The sequence below is a fragment of the Phasianus colchicus genome, chromosome 5 (genome assembly GCF_987193195.1).
Source record: "Phasianus colchicus chromosome 5, bPhaCol1.hap1.1, whole genome shotgun sequence".
Classification (NCBI taxonomy): domain Eukaryota; kingdom Metazoa; phylum Chordata; class Aves; order Galliformes; family Phasianidae; genus Phasianus; species Phasianus colchicus.
Window position 1 is genome coordinate 14,004,544 of NC_143440.1, and position 25,956 is coordinate 14,030,499.

The window sequence follows — 25,956 nt, forward strand, 5'->3', positions numbered from 1 at the left end:
AGTCATTCCATTTTTCCAGGCAATCTACATGGCCTGCTGATTTGATTCAGCTGAAAGGTTTGGGATTTTTTCAGCCCGATTCCGCTCTGCGTCAACATTGTGTGTAGAATTAGGCATTTTACTAGCGGGTTCAAGATCAGAAGAGCAAATCCTCCCTGAGATTGAGTCTTGCCTGCATAAACAAGTCGCAATTTTTACCTATAGTTCTATAACTTAAAGTAACTTTTACCTATAGTTCTGTAACACTGCTGTGATCCTCCCCAAGTGTGAGTGCAGGTATGCCACTACAGATTTTTCCCCGTCTGAAAGGAGAACAAGCTGTTCCAGTACAGAGCACTTCTGTTTGGCTGTGAATCCATCCACACTTCTCGATGTATTGGCAGAAGTGTATCAGCAAGTACTGCTTCTAAATTGGTATTGGTGAACTGGTACAAAGTCATGCGTAGGGCAAGTCTTGGTCAGCAAACTGCCTCAATAACACTTTGACAAGCAGGCACTTAGAAACCCATGTGCTTATCATCTCGTTTGGCAACTGCAGGTACAGTGAAAAGTCTACATGCAACTTTGATGCTGTGTGTTCATAGGTAAGAAGCTAGGAACTGGTCGGTCTGTTGGCTGTAAAGTCATAGCTTGAGAGTCATGGCTGTAGTTTATTTTTAAATAAAGAACCTAAAACTGGCAGCTGGCCTGTGTTTTCATTCACAGTGTATTCGTAACATAGGAGGGCCATGGCAGAGGTACAAATTACAGTAATGCTTCTTAGAAAGTACCTATGAGCTGGCAGGGAAATACAGAGGATTCTTAGCAGTGGTGAAGATGTGCATGCTGAGAAGCCACTTGCAACAGTGAAAAGTTGGGCCTATCAGCAATGAAATACTTCATGCTTGGATCTGCACTCTTCTACCTCAGTTCCCTGCAGGGGAGGGTAGTCCTGAGATCAACAGCTCGTAGAGAAACTTATAAAAATTCCCATCAGATCGTATAATCCTAAATATCATCATTTATGGATTGGTTGTTTTTTTGTTTTTTGTTTTTTTGTTCCCCCAGTACTGCTGCTAAGCTAGACAATGAGCTTAACCAGATAGAAAAGACTTTGCAGGCAAAGCAAAAATGTGCTTTATTTGTGCTACTTGCAGTTGCTAGCCTGTTTGTTTGGCACAGTTACCTTTCTGGTCTGCTGGAGGAAACAAATATTAGCAGCACATAAAGGTTTCCTCCTGTGAGTTAGCATCACCTCCATCTCATTTAATTCCCACCTTTTCTTATTGTGAGTGCCATTCTCTGCTGCAATCCTTGACTTTGTTACCTCTAGACTAAGCATTGCTTTGGAGAAAGCTTTCCAGACAGCAGCAGAGCAAGGAGGAAAGTTTTTTTTCCATTGCTTACTGAGGTCCTAGACTCCTGTCACTTGGGCAGTGGCATCAGAGGAGCTTCAGTGAGCAGCTGTGGCTGCAGCCAGGTTGCACAGCCCTGACCAGAACCTCTGAGGTGCCACAGTCAGGCAGCAGGCAGAAAAACTGGCGTGTGGTTGTGAAGAGCAAGCAGCTGAACTTGGGTAAATCCCCAGCTGGGATGTAACCCAACCTAGCATCCAGCTCACCCTGGTCTTTGCTGCTTCTTTCTAGAAGGAAAGTGATCTGTGACAGTCCTTTTGCTGGTTTCAATTACTCCTCTCTCTGGGCAGACTCGCAGTTCTTGCATGCTCTGTTTGCATTGGGTAGGAGCCATGTGCTGTCAACAGCTGATCTTTCTCCTCAAAGAGACCAGCATCAGAGGCAGCCATCAGCTTCAGACAGGCCCTTGCCGGCCATTCTTGGCAGTGAGGCTTGCAGTCAGGACAGTTTGGCGAGCAGTTTTGGAAATCGCTTTTTTAATTGTTTCATCACATCCACTTTTAACCAGATGTAAAACTATTCATTTTAAAAGCCCCATTGTTCTCACTGCGATCACACCACTGGTGTCTTCAGTTATGCACTGTGAGCTGCACAGGAGAGAAGTCATTAATAGCAGCATTTCTACATCCCCTTAAAGATGGAGGGTCGACTGCAGCGGGAGATTAATTTTGCTTGGAAAATACTGAAGGAGCCGACTTGATCAGGGAGAAAGTGTAAAATGTGACAGTGTTTAGTTTTCTGTGTTTCACTCAGGCATTAGCTGGTGTGGTCTGTTGTTCCATAGCAAATGTACTTGGGGCCCCAGTAGCTGCTTGAGTCAAAATCCAGTTCAGTCTGAGGCAGGGGAAGCCATTTACTTCTGTGACTGCCAGAAAGCACTATAGGCTCTCTTTCTCCACCACCTCCTCCTTAAAGCACTGTGGGCTGGAGATCACCTTCTCTTCACTTACTGAATGCCCAGCCCTGCACTCACACCTGTGCCAGCATCAGTCCATGGAAGCTACAGAACTTCCCTGATTTACACAGCTCAGGGATCTGGCACAGCACGGTTACTATGAAATATTTTCATTTATCTCTGTTTCCTTCCCTGGAAAAGTCGCAGTGCAGCAGCTCTGATTCCTGATGTGTAAGACCATGCAGCTGAAACTGATTACTTTTTTTCTGGTATGGAAAAGATGAGTTGCTCAGCTCAGAGCATGGCCCACGTCTGGTCTCATAAAATCTGTCTGTCACATTTAGCTGTTCTCCTTGCTGCTTCCTTTCTGTAGCAGAGATAATGGGAGCGTTTCCTGCAACTCCTGTCTCTTTGTGATGAATTGCTGTGGTCTGTATTGGAAAGCATTGTCTGGCTGCTACTATGCTGTGATAAAGAAAATGGAGTGAATCAGCTGCATTGTGTTTGGTTTCCCTTTGGCTGTGGGCAATCTGGATGGTGAGGACCCAATCTTCCTCTTGTGCACATTTGTTTGGGAGGTGCAGATCTCTTCTTTTTTTTTTTTGTTTAAAGCCATCTTCACACGTCCAGCACGGAGCTGTGGAAGGTCAGTGAGATCTATAAATGTGGTTCTGCAGGAGCCCCTTGTTCTCTACACCCTCCCTTGCCCTCTCCTCCTACCTGCGTGTCAGTGCTGGAGCTGGTGTGGATGTTCATGTTGCAGTGTGCTGTGTAGTTAGCTCGTAGCCTCTCCAGCTGTGACACCTTCAGCAATCCAGGTAGAACTGCTTCTCGCTCCCCCTCCTCCCCCCCAACCTTCCCTGAGTTTTCTGCTTCCATTTCTTGTATAAAAGAGTTCTTGTATCTTGGCAGCGTTGTTTTGTTCTACTTTGGCTTAATCTTGCTTGGATCCTTCCATTCTATGACAAAAAACTGGTGTTAGTATAGATTAGTTTTAAAGTGATGGGAAAAGTCCTTCTTCTGTGTTACGTGGCTTTCAGATCTGTTGTTTTTTGTCAAGAGCTGCATTGTCAGGTTTGCTGTCCATGAGGTGAGGAGCTGGATCATGCTTGGTCTTTCAAGGAGGAGTGTCACTGCCACTATTGTTACTATAACAGAAAAGCAATAGGAGAGGAAGACATCCCAGATCCTTTCTAGTAGGTGTTTCCCAAATACTTACTGCTGGTATGTATTGGGTGCTCTTACAAAGGAAGCTTGCAGTCACTACAGAGCTCCTGTAAGTTGCTTGGGGACCTTCCCTTTTTGGTGGAATGAAGTCACTGTCAAGATGCACGCTCTGTTGTAACTGCTTGCTTACTGGGATTCTCCAGGGCTTCGGTTTCTGGCTAGTAATTCTCACAAACAGCTGCTGTCTGACTTCTGCTGGGCATACATGCAACTGCAAATGGTAGTGGGGCAACAGAATTGATACAGGAGCAGTCAGTCAGAAAAACTGTATCTGGGGCTGTGTCAAAAGAAGGCCAGCAGGGTGAGGGAGGTAGGTGATCCTGTCCCTCTGCTCTGTGCTGCTGAGACCTCACCTGGAGTACTGCATCCAGATGTGGAGTCTTCAGTGCAGGAGACACATAGACCTGTTGGAGCGTGTCAAGAAGAGAGCCACAAAAATGATCCAAGGGATGGAGCAGCTCTCCTACCACAACAAGCTGAGAGAGCTGGGGCTGTTCAGCACGGAGCAGAGGCGGCTTTAGGGAAACCGGTTAGCAGCCTTCTGTTATCTAAAGGGTGGCTATAAGAACAAAGAGGAACAGACTCTTCAGCAGCGGCTGTTGTGAAAGGACGAGGGGAAATGGTTTCAAACTAAAAGAGGGGAGATTTAGATTGGATGTAAGAAAAAGTTTTTTATGATGAGGGTAGTGAAGCATTGGTATGTGTTGCCCAGGGAGGCAGTGGGTGCCTCATCCCTGGAGACATTAAAGGTCAGGTTGAAGGGGGCTCTAAGCCCTTGATTAGCTGTAGGTATCCCTGTTCATTGCAGGGGAGCTGGGCTAGATGGCCTTTAAGGGTCCCTTCCAACTCAAACGATTCCATGATGCTATAAAAAGCATGGTTAAATTTCCATGTCATGTTGATTCACCTTTCTCTTATTCCAGTTGCATCAAAAGCAACATTGCAAAGAGTTTATCCCAGCTGCTTGTTTTCACCAGCTAAGTGATAGAGAAGGACAAACAGGGTAGGCATGGAAAGGCTGACATCTTGAGAACTGAGTGTGGATTTCATTGTGCTTACTGCATTGGCCTGTGCACAGTTTGAGTCCTCTGGGCTCGTTTAACACAGCATAAATTCCACCCTAAATGCTCTTTGTCAGTTGTCTAGTTTCCTTCCTCCCACAGAGATTTTTAATTAAAAATCTAGGACCAGAATAACTGCAGCGCTGTATATTAACTCCTGTCAAAGGAAGAGCCTGATGCTCTCATCTCTGAGAAACAGTGAAGTTTACGCAAAAAATACACAGTGTATTAATTTCCTTTAGAATTTCAGGGAGAGCGGCTGCATCAGAGGAAGCATAGGTGGATGCTAAATTTAAACCACTGTACAACAGATCTTGGTTTGCCATAGCGCCCAGAAGCCTGAAAAACTCAACAGGGGCATGTGAGGATCTTTGCAAAAATAGATGCGCTTCCTTAAAATTTCTTCTGTGTTGTTTATTCAGCCCTCTGGCTGAAGGCTCCAGAGGTTTACAGCACCCGTTTGGATCTGATGGGGAAACAGTAGAGGAGTGGAAAATTCTGCAACTGGAGCATCATGCCATGGGAAGGAGTCATTTCCCCTTTGCTAGGCTGTTATTCAGGCATACAAGAGGCAAATCAACTGTAGGGGGTTTGCAGTTGGAGTATTTGGGTGGAGATGTAGTTGTGCCTTTCTGCCATACGTTTTTACTTTCTTAGCATGAATCTGAAAACAGCTCAAAAGGACTTGGGATACAAGTCTGATCTGCCTTGTTACAAGGGAGCAATATTTCACAACAAGGGAGTACTGTCAGGAAGACACTATCAAGCATGAAAGGAGGTCTTAAAATTAGCTTGGTATTTCCCAGCAATTGTGTGGTGGGAGCATAGCCCCAAAGGTACAGTCTTTTCTAGATTTAATAAAATAAAGGCAGAGGTGGATATCATAGAAAGCCATCAGAGAGGCTTGCAGTAGACCTGGTTTCTTTTAAATGTCATTAAAGCTTGAAGTAGAATCCTTCCGTTAAAGGGCAATATTATCTCATTATGTGACTTAGATAGCAAGGTGAAGCTGTAATGATGCTTTTTAATATGTTCATTTAAAAGAAAAATATCAAGACAAGGATACAAGGATTGACCTTGAAGATGTGACCTGCTTGCAAATAACTGCATAGGCCAAGATTTCTTCTCATGGCCTTAAACCTCCAAGAGTTGTAGCTAAAGCAACTAAACAAATGTGTTGCCATGTACCTGACACCATACTTCCCCCTCACTGCACTGCCACTGTCCCAGTTTCTGTTTCCCCTGGTCTGAGGCCAGTATCAGTCCACCAGGGCAACCCTCACTGCAGTGATTCTTGGTCTGTGTTGCAGGTAAAGGTGTGATTCTGTCTTGTATCTGTTTGCATCAATATTTGGACACACGTATTCAGTTATAGACATCAGTACAGCTGTGCTGGTACAGATTTTGGCATGGTAGTGTTGTCTTGATTTCTCAGATAACATCTGTAGCCTTACTCCTTATTCACATTGCTCTACTCAAGCACAAATACCATCATGTTGAAGAAAATACACCTACAGCAGCTTCTTTAGTTCTTCCTAAATTCCCTGCCAAGAAGTAGTGGTGATAACCACTAGAGTCCTTATCATCTATGTGAAACTTTAGTTTGAATAAATATAAAAACATTCCTAAGTAACACAGAAATTCAGAGGCAGAGATCTGGCTCCTGGACTTGTTTCAAAGAAGATCCTTACTGGAACTTCCTGGCAAGTGTGTGTTGTGCAAAAAGCACTGATAGATGCATGTGGTTGTAGGTACAGCAAGTGAGACAGGATCTCTGCAGCCAGTAAGGAGAAAGACAAGTGGAACTGCTAAGTCAGGAGAGGCCTGTGAGTGCTAGTAGGAAATTTAATATGCTGTCTTAAATTAATAGCCTTCAGCATAACAATCACTTTACAGTTCAAGGTCAAAGGAGGTGGATCATTACGCATCCATTTCAAAGATACACTTAATGAACTTCTTACTCTGAAGTAAACTGTAGCATGTTCACAGAGTAAGTTGTGAGCATTTGAAAACACATGGGGACTGTATGTCATACTTACTGTAAGACACAGACCCCATTTCTATGCTGTAAGATTGCAGTCTTCCTCTCCCACACACAACATAGCTGTAGTGATGGGCCAGTGTTCACATGCAGGAGGTATTTATCCAAACAGGTGATTTTGAAAATGAGGTTTTTCTACATGTCAAATGTGTTTTATACTTTTTGACTTTGCCTTCCACTGTCTTTGTCCTGAACTTGAGATCCCCCAGATGAATGATCTGGAATAGTATTCTCCCCTGTGTGGGCATACTGTTCCCTGTGTCACCTCTAGTGCTGCTTGTGGCCTTTGTACATCATACACACCACAGTGGAACATCAATTGTGGGATGCTTAAACATGTGTGCCCCTGGTGTGTCTAAAGCCACAGATGTTTTGACTAGTGTATATGAAAGAAACATTAATCAAGATGTCTTACGAAGAATTAACGGAAGGAATTGTTTTGTCTCCTGTTTATTGCATTTTCACTGCCCAGTGCAGGAAATGGTGGGCAGAGAAGCAGAAGGCATTTGGAAAGAGATTGTTCCTCTGTCCTGGGAGAGAGCAAGAGCAGATTGTTAAGGAGGGATCAGGTAGGGATCTTCCATAAAAACAGCATGGGCTGCAGCTTTAAGGGCTGTTCAAATATGTGAACACAGTTTGTAAGGATGAACTAAGCACACTCCTGAGCCAAAGCAGCTGAGAAAAATCCTTAGTGTTGCATGTAATCTTAATAAAGCAGTCTCTGGATCTAGCTTTCCATAGCTCAGTCCCATAGTTTGCAAATGTGTGTCTTCAGCAACCTGCATGGTTTTATTTTTCATCTTGGGCCTGTCATCCAGCTGAGCAGTGTCCTTCAAGTTTGGCTGTTGGAACACTCCTGCAGGGCAGCATTTTACTGCATTCAAAGCATTGGAAGGATTAAAAGAGTGAGATTTGCCTGAGACTTGGTAGAGCTGGCTGTGGTCTAGGAGGAACGTACTAAAGCCCACCACTGTTGAGCAGCCTTACCCTTGGATCACAGCATCAAAATAGCTGACCTCAAAAGCTCTGGGAAGAGCTGGCACTTAATGAAACTTCATGTGTTCAGGTTCCAGCTAGCATCATGACAGCCCAAAACATTCAGCATGAGCCCAATGTCTATGTTTGCCTTAACTAGTGCAGCTTTCTTAAAGAAAAGAGTGCTTACACAAGTTTTCAGCCAGTTTTTACTTAACTGTAAGTAGGGGGGTTGGTTTTCCAGTTACCTAACATATAAATAGGTATTTTATGAATAGCTTCCCAAAAGACTTCACAGACTTTCTGAACTGACTGGGAGTCCTTTAGCTGTTTTGAAAAACCAGCACTGCAGAACAAATAATTAACCCTAACTGAAAAGCTGTGCTGCTATTTTTCCCCGTGAATAGTGGGGAAATGTATCTGAAATGTATCTGAAATAGCCTGAAATGTATCTGCCAACAATTTTCCTTCTGTTTTCATTCATGAAAATTTTACCTCCTCGGGGTTAATTGAATCAGGAAATGTCAGTATCTTTAGATTTAATTTTCCTTGTTGATGCAGATTTTGGAGTGAATGGCTGCTGTGAATACAAAATGTGATTTAATTTGATTTCTGGGAAATATTTAGTGACCACAAAAAGAGGAGGTTGCTTGAAGCACGTCTTGAATAAATTAAGAATCCCCCTAAACAGCACAGCATTCTTGAGAGTACTCAAACCCCTAATTAACTATTTATAGAACATATTTCCAATCTATTTTAAGATGCTGAAAATGAGAGTAAGCAAACCAACCTACTCACTAGTTTGCAGAGCATAGGGGCAGGATCATCTCTGCACAGTGTTTAGCTGCGTAGTAATTATATATTAGCAACATAAAAAATTTAAAGATGGATCCAGGAAAATTCCATCCCCAAAGCCTTGGGTTTGTTGCTAAAGGCCAACACTGTCTTCCCAGCAAGCACGAAGGGCTCAAAACGCAGTGCAGCCACACACGAGGCATCTCTGCTTCGGTGCATCTGTAGCTGTGCAGTCACAGCCTTTGCCCAAAACCAGGCTAATGTTGGAAGTGGGGACACTGGCAGTTCCCATTCACTTTAATTGCAGCTATGCGGTTTTCTGGGGAAATAACTCTTGCCACGTTGCTCTTGCCTGGGCTGTACTGAAGCTACCTCTGAGCAAAAGTCCTGTTAGGCCATACCACTCACTTTTAAGTTCACCTCCTTCACTATGCTGTGTTTCGTGGTAGCAGGATTTCCATCTTCTGTATTACTTGGTTTAAAAGATCGTAGAATCATTAAGGATGGAAAAGACCTCTAAGATCATCCAGCCCAACCATCTTTCTGCCACCATTATTGCCCACTAAACCGTATCACAAAGTATACATCTACCCTTTCCTTCAATGCCTCCAGGGACAGAGTCTCCATCTGTCACTGTAGAGAGCAATAAAGTCACCCCTGAGCCTCTTCTTCTCCAGACTAAACAATCCCAGTTCTCTCAGCTGCTCTCCATAAGACTTGTGCTCCAGACCCTTAACAGCTTCTTTGCCCTTCTCTGGACACACTTCAATGTTTTTCTTGTAGTGAGAGGCCCAAAACTGAATGCTTCGCTCAAGGTGCGACCTCACCAGTTCTGAGTACAGAGGGATGATCGCTTACCTTCTCTAGCTGGCAGCACTATTCTGATACAAGCCAGGATGCTATTGGCCTTCTTGGCCACCTGCTGGCTCATGTTCAGCTGAGCACTGACCAGATCCTTTTCGTCCATGCAGCTTTCCAGCTACTCTGCCCCAAGTGTGTAGCATTACCTGGGGCTGTTGTGACCAAAGTGCAGGACCTGGCAAGTGGTTTTGTTGAACTTCATCCCACTGACCTCAGCTCATTGATCAGCCTGACCATCTCCCTCTGTAGGGCCTTCCTACAGGCAGATTGACACTTTCCATCAACTTGATGTCATCTTCAAATTTAGTGAGAGTGCACTCAATTCCCTAGAAGATAAAATAGTCTCAAAGACAGGGTTAGCTAGAAGTTTATTTCTCTCTACTGAATTATTTATTTCTATCTAAGCTCCAGTGAGTAGCTCACATTTATTAGTACATTTACTGTTTCACGAGCTGTCAGCACAAAAGGGCCAATCCTGACAGTCAGCATGTTCAGTAGCTCTTCATATTCTCCCCTTTCCTTTAGTTTTATGCTCAGGACCACAGAAAAGAAAACCAGAAATGACCTGCACTGCAAACTCCGGGACTTTTAATCTAGCAAGACTAACAGCCAGCTAACTTCTTTCAGGAGCTAAAATGAGGATGTTTTTTGCTCCTGGATTATGTGTTGGCTGGAGCCTCTGAATCAAGGCATTTTTTTAGACCGTTCTCTGTCTCATCTGCTAGATTTGGAGGGAATGCAAAGCACGGATGAAATTTGTTGCTTTGGGGATTTGGTTACATGAAGGCAGTTTCAGGCCTACTGCAGTTCTTGCTCAATTTTGATTTTTGCCTTCTCTGTCTTCCCAGAGCCCCCATACAACAAAGGGTTTCTGTGAAGCATCTGTCACATCTCTGCATGGTAAATCTAGAAGCAGTGGAAAGGACTTACATTAGTATGTGCAGTCTGATGTACAGCCTGTTTTTGCTCTGGTGTTGAGGGCAGCTTTGCTGCTGACAGCAGCAGGGGCTGGCTGTCAGTTCTTCACTTACGTGGCTTGCATTACTGTGTGATAGAGGGATGCTGCTGCTGCCACTTTGGTTCTGTATTGGGAAGTCTCCACTGTGAGAGCTGTGTTTAAGTGCTGCAGGGATGCTTTTTGCTGGTTACTCGTTCCCCAGCATGCTCTTCACTGTATGGACCTGGGCCTGCTACCTTCCTGTGTAATTGGCATAGTCTTCCCAGATGGCTGCATTCCAGGGAGACTATCTCACAGATCTGGTTTTCCTCTAAGCCACTTATGAGCAGCACCAGAGGCAGAGAATTGAGGTGGACTTTCTGGAACAAGGGCAAGAAAATAGCTCAGTGTTAGCATTCCAAACCCAGCTATTTAGATCTGGATTATTTTTAAATATTTTGCTTTGATACATGTAACTGGCTGTATTTTCCTCTTCTCTCTTTTTGTGATTCGGGTTATCTTTAATTCTGCTCTCCTATAAACCCTGCTCACTGTGGTATCTGTGCAAACAAAGGTTAATTACAATGCCAAATGTTAAGCAACTGAGCTACCCAGCTGCCATTACACATCAGCAGCACAGCTTTGCATGGCATGCTGAGCAAAGGGTTGCTTTGCTCTTATCAGCCCTCTCAGGTGCACAGCATCCTGGCATTCACATACAACATTTCCGCCAAGAGTTCTGTTGAGCGGCTGCGTGCTGCTGAATCCGTAGCATCTTACATCAACTGTGCAAGGATGGAGGTGGCAACGCATTTGTGGGACGGTATCCTCAGAGCACAGCAGAGGCTCAGCCTGGTGCTGTGTAAGATACCTTGTGCATACTGAGATACTTTGCCCTGGTCCTGCCCTCCCGAACCACCCCATGGCTCTGCGTCGCTTTCTCTGCTACGCTTTCCCAGTAGCCTAAAGCAGACAGAAAAGCTTGGAGGCTTTTTTCAGAAAATGTATCCCATCTCAAAGGGTTTTCCTTTACGCAGCAAATCCCACAGGGAAGGAGCAGACCTGGTGTTTTGCAGTGCCAGCCCTAAGGCTGGGTTAGCACTTCTCTCTGCATTTCCTCTGACTGCTCATGGGGAGAGAGTCGCGCTTGTAACTCAGGAAGGCAGCAGTCATAATATCTGTTTGTAAGGGCTAAGAAAGAGCTGCTTGTTGGATGGCTACAAAAGAATCCTTTAATTTCAGTCAGGATAGTTTAATGCATCAGCCAAGTGGTGGTAAAGAGCCCAGTACCACCCGGCTCTTCTGCAGGCATGCATGGAGGCTGTGAAGGAGACAAATGCTGTCCTCGACCCTTGCAGAGCAGCAAGGTTTATCTTACTGATCAAAATACTCAGCTGCTATGTCATTTTAAAGTAAACTGAAATTATTTATATGTGCTATAATAGTAAATAAAGACAGGAGTGACACTAGCTATTCTGTCCCAATTCCCTACACACCTCTTGCTACCTGAAGGCAATGCAGACGGTCATCCTTCATACAGCTTGGATGAAGTGCTAACTTTTGCAGAGCTGGTGCTAACACTGACAGAGTTACTTTTATGAAAGAGACTCCAAAGTCTTAAAAACAATCAGAAAAGAGAAATTTGAGCAGCCGTACACAGAGTTGACCCTGAAAGTAGCCATCACTGAGGATAGATCTTTGTATAGAAGAGGATATTCTGCTGCCTGGATTCACCACAGAGTAGTCTTGTTTCCCTGCAGTTTGCAAATAATGAGAGTCAGCAAATCAGTAATGATAGCCTCAAACTAATATCATTTTTTTTCCCCCCTTCGTAGCTTTCTGGCACTCTATAAAAAGATCTGGCACACTACTTAGGATTAAGCAGCTTTGAAGCAGTGGAGTCATCTGCGTGTGAAACTTTGATCTCCCATGTCTTGAAATTAACTGTTATTTCTATCTTTCCTTTTCAGAAAACCCCGACAGCTCATGCCATGAAGGAGGAGAACTTTCTTCGTCGCAGGTTCTCCCTCTGCCCAGCCTCATCCACCCCTCAGAAGGTTGATCCTCGCAAGCTGACACGCAATCTGTTCTTCGGGGCCGACAATGACATCTATCCACTCAGTCCAGGTAGATTTCTGCTGTGTCAGTGCAAGATGTGCCGTGTCTTGTTTTTATCATACTGCTTTTCCAGCACGTGTGAAACTCAGTGCAGAACCTCAGGTGCTTGACTGAAGTAGACTGTTTTTAGCACTCTGCCAGGAAACAAAGAGAAATGAGTTGATGTGAGAGTGAGAGAGAAGCTGTTCTCGCAACATGGGTATCACTGGATCCCATCCAGCGCTGCTTTCATGGTGCTACTTCACTGCCATGGTGTTCAGTGGGAGCAGAGGACATCAGAGTTGATGTTTGCCACCATCTGAGTGCAGCATGGCCTCACGTTTCAGAAATGAGTGATGTTTTCAGGTGATTCCACTCTGAGCACTTGATACGTTTCACCCTAAACACTGAAATCTTTTAAGCTATCTCCTGGGCCCTGTTGCAAATGTTTAATGGCAGGTTTTCCTGTTTAGATTTAGAGTATATTAGAAGAGGGCTTTTGTAGGTAATGCTCTGTAAATTATTACTGCAAGCACCAAGAATATTGACATGTTGCAGTGAACGGAAGACCGGCTTTAAGCGTTCTCTATGTCTCTTGTGCTTTGATTTTGTTAGCATCTTTTTGAAGGAAATAGGGCACACGTTGTTGTTTCACAATTTTTAGCTCAGTTAGTAAACATCCAGCTCTTTCCTTGACTGCAGTCTGCAAATAATGCTTCTGTTCCAGCCTGTAGACAAGTGCTGCAGGGAACAGTCACAAGTTCACAGAGCTGTCATTCACAGTTGCCATGTCAGTGCTAAATAATCAAATCTCACAGCACCTTTGTGAGCTGATATCTGGAGAAAGAACACAGCACGTTGAAAGGTTTTAGTTTTCATGTAGATGTAGCACCTGGCAGACTCTTTGGGCTTTGCAGATGTACAACAAAACCAGGTCTGAGTTTCCTGAGCTAAGTGTCTTTAAGTGCAAAGGTTTTGAGGGCTTCTGAGTTGGCAGGTATTTCTATTTTTGGATGCTTGTCTCAATGCAGTGAGGAACCAATTTTGAGCAATGCTGACTAATCTTTGCTGTTGAGGTCATTGAAAGCTTCAAAAAACTCTTGGTAGTCTAATGGAAAACTTAAAATGAGACACCTACAATCTCATACATTACAAGGTACTTATTTCCTCACGGGAGTATTTCAGTGCTGTCATAATCTTACAGACACCAGGGAAAGTTGATCATGGAGGGATTAATCACTTCCTCAGTTTCCCGTGTCACCTCATTTCTCCTGGAACCCTGCTGACAGCCAGCTCAAGGAGTATGCTAGACTCAGTAAAACAAGTGTCTTGAGTGCTAGAGTAACCTCCAACATCAGCCCACTGTAATGTAAAGGAAGGGGTATGCCAAAGAATTTGTAAAAGAGAGAATATCCCCAGGGAAACAAATAAAAGCTACCACTTCAGCCAGGGGTTTCCTTGCAGAGTCTGGGTTTTTGTCTAGCCTTACATTTTTAACTCCTTTCACTTCTTCCCTGGTCCCCACAGAGCTGCTTCATCTTTTTGTGTTGCTAATATTTTCCATAAGAAATATCCATCATTCTTCACATCCAGTTGCCATTTCCCATGGTGAGTTCTTCTTTAACTCCTTTCCAGGTTTAGCTGCTTTCCCTCCCACCTTCTCCATGTCCTCTGAAGGATGCTGTTATGACTATCGATAAGCTGCAAGTCTACATCCACGAGCTGTATCCAACATTTCTGTCCCTCACTTTTCTCTCTTGTTTTACACAAGTTTTGAGTTCTTGAGGGTTTTCTTGTTGTGCTGTCTGGCCCTGGTGGTTCTCTTTACAGAAGCACGGGGCTGGCTGTATCAGGTAGGGGCTGCAGGCAGTGCGGGCAGCAGGGTGCAGTGAGCTCCTGCCACACTGCAGTGCAATGTGAGGTGGCTGGAGCCACAGGTCTCACCTAGAATTAACACCTAGAATTAGCCCTGCAGCAACCAAGGAGTGCAAGTAAATAATTCAGTGAGATGGGAGTGACAGATTTGACACCACGGGCAAGATATGCCGCAGAGGTTCTGCACAGTGAGATTATTTTTTTGAAGGAAACATATGGAAAAGCAGAGGTCACCATCTCAAATAACACTTCTGACTTTGTGTCTCTTGCTTTCACACATAAATGATAGTAATTACGATAACTAAAAGAAATTCAAAGACAATGTTCTCTTTTTAGAAAGTCTGCAAAGTAGGGAGACATGAGTTCCTTGCCCATGTCTTTCTTTCATGTAGCAGTAAGGAGAAAGAATCTTCTGTTGTTCAGAAGGAAGGACATTTACTGGAGGAGTAGCTAAAAGATCCTTCAGGGAACCTCTCTTTTTGACTAGGCTGGGACACACGGAGCCTTTAAATAAAAGTTCAGATTAGCCTAGCTGCATCTGAAGAGCTGCACTTTAATAACATGGGAATTTTACTGTGATAGACACGTGGAACTGAATTTCAGTCTGGCATATCTATTGGGCCACATGGCTGACATTTGCTGCAGTAACATTCGTGACATCAGGACCGGTTTTATTCCCAATAGTTGTGCCACACATCAGATCCCACATTTTCTCTTGTAGTTACCCAGTTACTTTATCCAAAAAACCCATTAAAATAGTAGTTCATGCTGTGCAGAGCTAATCTTCAGCTCCTCAACAACCCAGTACTTCTACTTCACCTTACCACTGATCAGTTGTGCTTACTGTGTGATGCTTTATAGAGAAGAAAGGCGAATGCACCATAGGATGGATGCACAGCAGAAAGCAGAATAAAAAAAAACAGTAACTTTTCTGGAAAGGAACTGTGTATTTATTTTTCCTAAGCCTGGCAGTAATGAGATAAAGGAAGATATCAGAACTCAACTCAGTAACCATAAGACTGGAGCGTTGGCGGGTTTTTTTGCAATGTGGTGAACATTTTTTTCCATAAGCATTGTTGATTCCCTTCCTGGAATCCTGTTTATTATTTGGCACAACACTACTAGGCTATTTTGTGGAGGATCTTTCTTAGCATGCCATGCTAGCTGCCAGCACTTGAAGATAAAAGAGCCTCGGTGCTATTTCTGTCACGAGCGTTATGTTTTCGTGATCGGGGAGATAAGAACTTCAGCTTCTGTAGCCTGTTAATGTTTAGCTCCATTTATGTTTTTATGTGGTTTCCTATTTATTTTCTCAAGACAGCTATGTCTGTCGTGCTCTGGGTGGAACTCCCTTTTGGGCTTTCAGTGCACTTAGCTATGTACGTGGGTGTCTGAGAAACTTACACATGGTTTCAATGAAGCTTTCTTTCTGAATAAGGGCTCTCTCCCTCCGCACTGCTGCAGCAAGACTGCTTGAGACAATTGAGAGAGCTCTCCTCCGAAAAACTGCCAGCCTCTCTCTCCTCACAAGTGTCAATCGACAAATGGATTTGAAATAAGAAGCCAGAATATGCTGCTTTATAAACATATCTTACAAATCCTTGTAAACTCTGTGACTAAGAATTGAGAGTTACATGTTCCCACTTTTCATAAAGTCCTATGAGATAGAGGGTCCAGAACCACAGTAGCACCTAAAACCTTATTTAGGTGCAAAATCCTTTTACATGCGTTACTAAGGAAAAGTGTGCAAGATTTTTGTATGGGTACCAGCCTGGAGCTAAACTTAATTGAAGAAATGAGATATAATAAAGATAGGTTTGAATTATGTTATGTTAATAGATGCCTTTCCCTTGGAGCTGGCAGCAGCAGGCTCCTACTAATTTTACTTGAACTTTGAGGCCGTATGTTACTTACCCATACATGAGCAGAGAAAAACTCTTCATGGGAAACAAGTACAGTAGCTACATGACTTTGAGAGCTTGTTCTAACCTCCTCTGCCTCCGTCCAGGAGAATATATAGAGAAAAGATTAATCAGAGAAAGAAAAACAGAGTCTTGATCCATGCCAAGCAGAGCTTGTGACTGCCTTGCATGTTCAGGCAGCATCAGGGGGCTGGCACATATCCTACCTCTGGGGAATTTCTCCCACTCGAGCACAGTAGGTTTGCAAGTGCTTATCTAGGAAGGGCGTGTTTTTCATCCTCTGTATGGGTGAAACCCTCTAGCACAGATGTAATCCCAGCTATAGCTGGATGTTCTTGTTCTCCAACGTGTCCCATAATGGAAGTGCAGAACATGACTTGGAGGATATTTATTTGTCAATAAACGTTGATGGCTAGTTTTTCTAGCATTGCTTAGCTTCATATAAAGCTTCTCCAAAAGCTTCCAGAGACATCGTGACTTCTGCCACATCTGTGACAACTTCTGCTTGACTTCAAGAGAATCAGTTTCCCTTTGCTGGCTTTGTATTTGGTGTTATTTCCAAGACTTGCCCACACAATGTTTGAAAACATTTTTAACAGTTCCCTTGTTTGCAGTGTGCTGCAAATGGATTGCATTTCAATGTCTTGCTGGTTTTGAAGCTGCTATTGCTAGCGATCTTGTGGAGGAAACTATATTGCAGTTGGATAACAATGACTGCCTTGGCACTAAAAAGCTAGCCTCATCAGATGCTATTTTTTGACTATTAAATAGAAGCTCTAGGCTTTCTTTTACTGTAAGGACATGATTACATTTGGCAAAAAGAACAGAGTTTATCGTTACATTTTATTGCTTATAGAAAGACCAGATATGTTCATACCAGTATATAATGTGTATAATGCACTGCAATTTTAGTATATTTAGGTAATGGAAAATACATTTCTCTGCAATGATGGGAATATCACAGTTAGTAAATAGTACTTGTTAACTGAATGTGTTTCTTATTTTAACAACTAATTTGGTCCGAAGACATGGGTCTTCTGCAGTATTGTATTCTACTAATTATGTTTAGATGCTGTTCTGTCTTCTGTAATATTTTATGATCATGGTTATTATTTCTCAAACAAAGCATGCTATCAAGTGCATCTGGGTGCAGTTGCCAGATACTGACCAAGGAGGATAACATATTGAATAGCTGCTTATTAACTGAATTCCATTCGTTATTTGCATTGAATGAAGCATGGGGAATGTAAGGAAACACAGGCTGTGGTAATGTAATTAAAGACTCCATCACAACACAGGCACACAGGGCAGCTGGTTAAGGATGCACAACCAACCTTATTTCTGCTATTTTCCAGACTTTAAATGCTGCACTTTGAAACATCATATTGGTTTACCTTAGTGTTTTCAACCTTAAGTTTTAAACAACACTTGTTACAAAGTCCAAGCATGCGGAGCCAGGATATTTCAAGCCTTGTAAGATCTCTCTCTGTGATCTTGGTGTGCCTACTTTTGCTCCTCTTGCTTGCTATTAGCAGTAGCCCTTTGAGGACCACGAGTCACCATGATTTTGCACAGAAATTCTCTGTTTCTGAATTCCATTTCTTTGTTGCAGGAAAGGATGTGGAAGGAAACAGCCCATCGATGCTGAAGGATGAGACTCCGCAGACACCAAACTCAGTTAGCAAGGTACTGTAGGATAGGGTTGCATCCCTGGTCTTGCTTTCATTTTTTCTGTGGCTCAGTTATTAATCCTGCTATCTACTATCTTCTTTTTTAAGGTTATTGAGAAAGCCTCTCCCTTTGTTTCTGCAGGAGCTGAGTGTGCATGTTTTGAGAGAGAAAAAAGGAATATTTTGGGATGCTTGTAATGTCATAGGGAAGCCTATGTTTTCATCTGACTTGATAGCACCTGCCACAACAGAATCTTGTTTATTTGAACCTCATCTAACGATGTAATTAGATATGAATAATTAGGGTGGAAAGGTTGATTTTGTCAGCAGAGGTGTCTCCTGCTGTTCTCGATCAGCAAAGCAATCATAAAGCTTAATTGTTTTGGAAGATAAAGCTGTAATATTTAATGTGTTGCATAGCATCTGCAACTGTGAGTTGAGATCCTGGGAAAAAGCTCTAAGAATTGGTGTAACAAGAGAGGAACACAAACTAACCAAATTTTCCTGAGCATAGCATGTCCATCAAATCTTTTACGGAGAGGTGAACCTGGGTCTAAAAACTCTGTGTGTGAACTCTGGTGTTCAAAACCTCACTCTACATCTAGAGTTGCTGAGTGCCTGGTTTTGAATTCCTGTAGAGATGCCATCAACCTTTAAATTAGATCTGGCTTTGAGATTCATGTGTAGGCTTTTTTGGCTGCAGCTCCCTAACGTGTTTCTGGAGAGTAACTAGAAATAGAAGCAAGGCCTGTTAATAAATTTTTAACTCCATTTATTCAACTTTGAGGCTATAAAATGCAAATGATACCAGCGAACATGAAAATATAACACAAAAGAGGCATCTGGAGACAAACAATTTTTTATAATACAAAACAGAGTATCTTCAAACACATTTGCCTGTGCTTGTCTGGAGCTCACAGGGATGCCCAAGCAGAGGTCAGTGTGGGGAGATGGTGATGAAAAGAGCTTCAGGAGTGTGCAGCAAGGGCTCATGTGCATTTTCTCTGCCTTTGCTGGATCCTGGCAAGCTGCAAAACAACCTTGCTTTTGCATTTTCAGGAAGGTTCCTGATGGCAACCCAGCTGCTGGCTTTTCCTGGCAGCAGGGAAAGCATAGGACTAAAAGACTGCATCCAGGGTGTTGTTTGGAGGACAGATGTTTTGCATGCCTTAGAAGAAATGGTGTTAAATTCACAATGAATTGGGAATGTAAAGGAGGACATTTTCTTTTTCTCTCTGATTTGAAATCGGCCAGCCTTGCCATGGGACAGAAGTGCTGTTTGAATGGGAGTTTGGCTTCTGAATGGGCCACAGCTAGCTTTCTCTTTTCTGCCTCAAAGTTCTGCATAGGCACCCAGTGTTGGATTCAGAGGCTGGCTATAGTGACTTTCTGCCTTGCTGGAGCTGTGTGCCATTGCCTGTCACTCTCATTCCACATTACTTTGCTTTACTTACTGTACACTGCCTGTTCTTCTCTTCCAGCCAAGAGCTTCTCTCCTCCCTTGCTGTGCAGTGTTAGTGACAACAGGCAGTCCCTGTTGAGACATATCTTGTACATTAGAAGTTTAGACAAAGTGATCTTTGACCTGCTTGATATTTCACTTTTTGTGTCTGCTCAGCTATACATCTAGAAAATGAAACCTTACTTACAGAAGTCCAGAGCTGTAGGTCAAGGATCTGTCATGGCATTTCACTTTAAATATAGTGATTACACGTATTTTAACCAATGGAAAAAGTCTGTGCTAATTAGGTCATATTTAGATTCCTGACTGTTGGGAGGGAATGATTTTAGAAGCCTAATAGTAGGGCGTGCAGGTTTAATTAATGGATTCAGAAGTAAATGTACTAGGTAAAAGATTCATGCCACCAATACTTACCCTTCATTTGCCATAGAGGATGTAACAGACCTTGTTGCAAATCAGTATTCCTTCAGCAGTGCTATTTCAATATACCACAACGCATCAACTCTCTTCACCCAGCAATGAGAAGGAAATGAAAACTGGTTGAGTTCTTTGGTCACACAGCTGGGGCTTAGGGGACTTTGCTTCTCCAGCTCTCACCTGGAGTTCTTGTGTTTCTCCAGGCAGATAAATTGTATTTCTGTGTCCCATCTTCATCAGGGACATGGAAGATGTTCCTCGCTTCACACACAGCCACACTCTGCAATGGGAGCAGGCCACAGGTTTCCTATCTTTGCAGGCACTGAGCAGGACATTCCATAAAAAGCCCTATAAACCTTTGCCTTCTGAACACGCTGCACTGTGCTTGAGCTCTTAGATGGCCTGAGAGTCTACTGCAGTGTCTCCTGTCCTTATATCTGATACTGGAACATTCCCTTACAGTATGTTTGCATAGTTCTTAGTAATACATGTTTTTAATGGCAGTTGTGGCTCTTCAGCTCAATTTTTATTAAAACAAATTTATGGTACAGTTCAGCTGTTGCATTGCATGTCTTTCATCTCCTTTTAACAAGAACAACATCAAAAGGCTATTTATTTCAGATTGCTGCTCATATTATCTTCTATTTTTCAGAGCCCTTTAGCCATGTAGTTTGTGCCCAGAGCTCACGGAGCGGTGTGAAAGAATTGCAGAGTAGCCTTGAAGCTATTCTCTAGAACCAGGAAAAGCCTCTCTTTCTCATGACTTACCTCATTCACCATTGTTAGCATCCTTTAGGACTCTTTTCACTGCAGGGTGCAGCATTGCATCTTCTCTCTCTTTTTTTTTTTTTCCCTTCCTATGCTTAACTCTTTAATTCCACTGTCCGGAAAGCAGCTGTTATCTTTCAGTACATACTCAGAGACCACAAAGAATTGCAGTTTATTTTAGGGGACCAATCAGAAAAAAATCTTGAAGCTGGCTATCAATGGTATCTCACTCTTTTAATTCCCACATAATGCCACAATGAAGTCTATAATTATCACTCTGTAGGAGTGTGGTTGTTGCATGCACAGTTACATGACGTATGGCAGGACAAAGCTTAGATTACTTTGTTCATCGTAAATGAGTTTTTCCACATGACAGAATAGTTCAAGACTTCACTGTGTGGTTTTTAATTTGAAATATGAATTCAAGGAGCTGCAAGAAATCTATTTTAGCTACAAAATAGTCTTGAACAACTCACACAAGTCTCTTGAGACTTAATAAGGCTATAAATGTCTCAAGCTCACCCTTATGGTTCCTTGAATCATGCTTTTATCTGCAGAGTTAATTCCAGCCATGCTTGGAACTATCACAGAAGATCATTCACACCTCTGGCAGCCTATAAAGGTGCCTTTCCTCCTGGTCTCCCTTAGGCAGGAAACTAATGAATCAGTTATCAGAGAGAGAGATCCAGAAGCTGCTGGAATCAGCTGTGAGAAATGCCCGTGTGTGTGCTCAGCACAGCTTCAGTGGAGAGCCTGGCCCTTCCAGATGGTCTTACATTAAACCAGACCCTTACTGACATTTCATTAATGTAATCTATGCTGTATGCATATTATTTTGGAGCTAGTTATCTCTATCACAACTTACTGCTCCTGTGCCCAGGAGCGCATTGCTTCTTCAATTGCTGTTGGCCATGAAGGATTTTGCAGCTGAGCTCTGCAGGTGAGCAGAGAAGCAGCCTGGAATATCCGGGGAAAATTGAATTGAAGACGAATGGGATTTTTTACTGAGATAGGAAATGTAGAGCATCCCCAACTTATGGAGATGCATACCAGTCCTGACGCTCCCAGGTACCTCCCAGAGAGCAATGTAGAGTAATGACTGATTGCTTTCAGAACTGGAGTCTCAGGGTTGATAACTTTGGGTAAGCTACAGTACTCCTGTCGTGTCACCTGTAGTCCACGGTGACCAATCCCTTCCTCTAGTGTGCTTGAAGTGGGGTCAACAGGGATGCTAAAATTGAAACACTTTATTAAACAATTAAGGATAGTAGATTTTAACCTCAAAGTCCAAGTTTTCCATTTTTCGCTTCCTCGGTTTGCTTAAGCTCAGCCTAGAAACAAGAGTAATAGCGATAGTTAGAGGGGAAAGCAAAGCTTTGCTACAGCTTTCTGCTTAAGAATACAGTTGTAGTGGTCAGTGAAACAGCCACTACAGTGGCTGCTCTCAGTGTTCAGCTTTCTATCTCACCTAAAATGTTTCTTAGATACTCTAAACTTGCCAAATATTCTTCCCAAGAACGGCTCACTTAAAAGGTTGTATAGCAGTCCCACAAGGTCTGTGGCTTTTTCTTTGATTATAATAATCTGACACAATGGAGCAAAGCACTCCACTAAACATTAGTATAACTTGATATTCTGAGTTGCTTGTGTAGCTGACTTTCAGTGATGATTTTCCCGAGATACTGCTGTCACTTCAGCTATTTGTACAGGATCTGCAATTTGGGCTCATTATTGTGCTATCACAGTATTGTAAGCAGTTATTGTGCCTTCATAATGTTGCTAAAATAAGTTGAATGGTTTTTGCAACCAGAAAGTTGGAGGCAAATATTATTTGATTTGCTGTAAACCAGCCTATTAATTGAATGGCAATCCTTCCAAATCCAAAGAACCATTCCACTGACTCTGGTGTGCTTCAGATGAGCTGTTAGCTATTATTTTATGATGGAACTGCTTATAGGAAATTGAAAACCAAGTCGTTGAAATGGGATTGAGGTATCTGTGAATATTTGCATCAATAGCAAGAAGTTGTTTACCTTCCGTTCAGCTCTCCTTGAGCTTTTCAAGGTGAAAGCTTCCCACTGAGCTCCACTGAGCTTTCCAAGGTGTTGATGTTACTTCAGGAGCTTTTGCTTCATTAGCTTTATTTCTGCAGTAATAAAGATCTGTAGCAATTATACGTGGAAAAGAAACTGGAGAAATTGCACCTGAGCAGGGATTTGTCTCCCATGTGCTGACTATTTTTGTGTTTATGAAACATAACTTATGACCACAGCTGCATTTATTCTGCCTTCAAATTCCCATCTAATTTCATCTTTCTTTCACTTGGATACAAGAAAGAGAAAAGAGCAGCTTGTGAGTGGTGCTGTTAACATGTAGGCCACGGCCTGAGAATGATTCTATTTAAGCATTTCTGACTTGAAGTAATTCTGTCTGACTGTCTCCCATTACATTTTTTTTGTGAGTCTGTCCCATGCAGCAAGGATTGCTTATTCTAAATAAAACAGCATATTCCTCTCGCTATTAACCAAGGCACAGAGGGCTGGCAACTCCCACACCAGAGTCAGTGGAAAGTTTTTGTTCCTCTTGGCAATGGAGGCAGCAAAAGACCGCACCAGAATCACACGGTTGTGAGGACACTGTATGCCTTCTTACAAAGCCTAGCAGGAGCGTGAGGGTACTGTGACAGCTGGCCAACCATCAGCAGCAGATCCCAGGAGCTACATGACTGAGATGAAAGGGAACAGAGACTTAATAGGGATCAGAAGTTGTCCCTGAATGTAGTATAACCCATCATCGCCCAGCAAGGTCATCACTCGCTTCTGGAAAGGACAGGTCTGCTTAGAAAACTGTCAGTGGCAACACCTTCCACCCTCACAACTGCTGTGACATGCTCTGCAAAAGTTTTTTCAGATTAACCATCTTCTAGCCTTAGGATAAACAGCAGAGAGAAAAACACTGTTTTTGCATTAGAAAACTGCAGTGGTTTTTTTGTTGTTGTTGTTTTGTTTTGTTTTCATTTTAAAAAGGACACCAATTCCCTATCCTCCCACTGTATAACTGCTTCTCTCTAGTTAATATTATTTGCATTCTGTTGCAGGGAGGGAGGGTCAGATTCTGATACCTGGCACAAGCATTATCCCAATGTCCTTGGCAGAATTGCTGTGATGACAAAAGGCTTGCTTCTCTTGGTTTCCTACCAGACTGAGGATGGTACGTCGACAGAAGGGCATCATTAAATGCTTTTGATATGTCCTAGTAGCTTAAAGCCCTTCTGTGTTGTGAGGATCTTTGCAGATGATGGCCTGGATTTACTGAACCACAAGGTACAATTGAAACTATTAAGATAGCTTTGTGTAAAAGCATGAAATCATGTTATTTCATGTCACTTAGCAGGTTAAACCTGTAAGAACTGTGCGGCGCTCTCAGCAGCATGGAGAGTGCAGAGAGGGACTGTGGCACACAGAGCTGGTGCTGGAGATCCCACCTGTCCTGCAAAGAGGCAGGAACTTCAAAGCCAGAGATGCAGTGCCTTTCACATTGTGGAACTGGAGATCACCTGCACACAAAGCATTGTTTAAGATCTGTGATCACGAATCCCTGTCAGCAGAAAAAGAAGCAAAGCTGGCAGGCAGAAACAGCCAGTTTGCCTAATTAAAAAGTATCTGGGGAACAATCAAATTTCTGAAAACAGAAGTCTCAAGTCAAGCTCATCTGGAAGCTTTGTCTTGCCTTCTACATGCTTTGATTTCAGTAAGATTTGTTCTCCCTTCATAAAACTTGGACGTGTTATAACAACCTTGGGGAGCTGCACTAATCCATCACACACCTCTTTCTTCAGCATTTGGGGGGCAGGGCAGCACAGAGTTATGCCTACAAAGTCTTCTGCAAGTGGTGAGAGACTTAGGCTACTCCCATCCATTCTTAAGCCCATCTTCACAAGCACCATTTCTGTAGCCAGGTTTTCATGTTCAGATAAGGTTAGCAAATTCAGCATGTCTGGACACAGCTCAGACATGGGGTGTCAGTGCCCCTAGGAAACGATGCAGCTGTTCAGGAGCCCATTGCAGCCCCCTGCAGGGCTAGAAATCCTGCTGCTTTGACCAACTGAAAGATTGATTTGTAATGACTTCAGACAAGTTTCATTGTATTTACTAAGTTGCTAGAGGTGCTGGCATAAACAGAGACTATCCCTTCACGTGCTGTTGTGCACTGGGCTTTGTAGCATTCACAGTAGCTCCCAGCTAGCCTTGGCCCTGGTCACAGAATTGCAAGTTAGCTGCCCTGAAGAGTGGAATCAGTGTCTTTCTGTTTCGTTTTGTTTTTATCTCTCCCTGGTTTGGAAGTCCTGTGGTTGTTTAACTCTGATTTTAGCATGATCTGGTGAGACTCCAAGGAGGAGGCTGGTGAGGCTGGCAGAGCTGTGACAGTGCCTCTGTCTGTGTTAATCTTGGCTGCCCATGAGCAGCAAGTTTAGAGCTCAGGTTGGCATGGTTAATGGAAGTTGTCAGAAGTCTTTCTGACTTGAGCTTCAAGATTTCTTCAAGCCAAGTCTGCCGAGGGGTCAAATTTTTACCCTTTAAGTACTTACATGGAATTCTTCAGAAAGCCAGTGACTTTTGCTCATTTTTATTAATTAAGCACAAAGCATTCCTTGTATCCTGATGTTCTGTAGACACCTGAGCAGCATTTCCTGGAATCACACAGACATCTGTGCTTATTGTGCTTCTCACGCTGGTTGATGAGGAATGGTACACAGCGTTTCTCTGTGTGTCTGATCTCTCAGGTTGCAGGCTGTGAAATTACCAATAAACAGTTGGCTCATGATTGCATCTCAAGGGCAGGATGTTCTCTCTGCTAATTGGGAGAAAGGGGGAGAATTCTTCTGACCACTTCCATAGGACACATGTCTCAAACCATGAAAGTGTAATCTCTCAATAATTCCAGAAGATTCTTGCTCAGAGGCATTTAAGCACTTAGAAATGTTTCCTCATAAAGAAAAGCTTATAACATCTCTCTCAAATGTCTACCACTGCCCTTTGAAATGTGACAAGGACCCCGTGGGCACAATTCTCTGCTCTGCTCTCTTATCTGTGCAATGGTTCCCACTGCAGATTCTGAACTTTTACATTGAAGTCCCATGTGCAGAAATATGAAAGATGGATGAGTTCGTATTGCAGGTAGAGAAGACTGGCTTAGATTTCTACTTAGACAAAAATGACAAATATTGAGTATTTTGCAGGAGCCCAGAGCTGGCGTTTTCCCTGGGTGGGCCCACTGCAAAGTGGACTTGGATTGGGCAATTGAAGTGGAGGTTTCACTGGTCTCTGTGCTTTCGTGGAGTTTTCTTTCCTTCGTGTATTCTGCAGCATCACATGTAGTTTTGCTTTCAGTGAAAAACTGCTGTGTGTATGTAAGAACGAGTGCTACATTCTATAGTGACCCTGGCTCTGTTGCAAACTGTGGTTTCTACCCTTAATTTCCAGCTCTGCATCACGCAGAAAGAATTTTGCTCTAGAGATGCTCATTTGAGGATGCACCCTCATCTCCCTTTTGTGCTTC

At 43.1% G+C, this 25,956-nt stretch overlaps 1 protein-coding gene across 7 annotated transcripts in view; it reads left to right on the forward strand.

The window, feature by feature from the left end:
* The window catches only part of OSBPL5 (oxysterol binding protein like 5), a 159,938-nt gene that overhangs the window by 90,075 nt on the left and 43,907 nt on the right, over positions 1 to 25,956 (forward strand). For all 7 annotated transcript variants that reach the window (XM_090140564.1, XM_090140565.1, XM_031614078.2 and 4 more), the window contains exons 2-3: positions 12,157 to 12,313; positions 17,693 to 17,766. In XM_090140564.1, the coding sequence (XP_089996690.1) occupies positions 12,157 to 12,313; positions 17,693 to 17,766 (231 nt within the window). The remainder of the gene's footprint in view (positions 1 to 12,156; positions 12,314 to 17,692; positions 17,767 to 25,956) is intronic.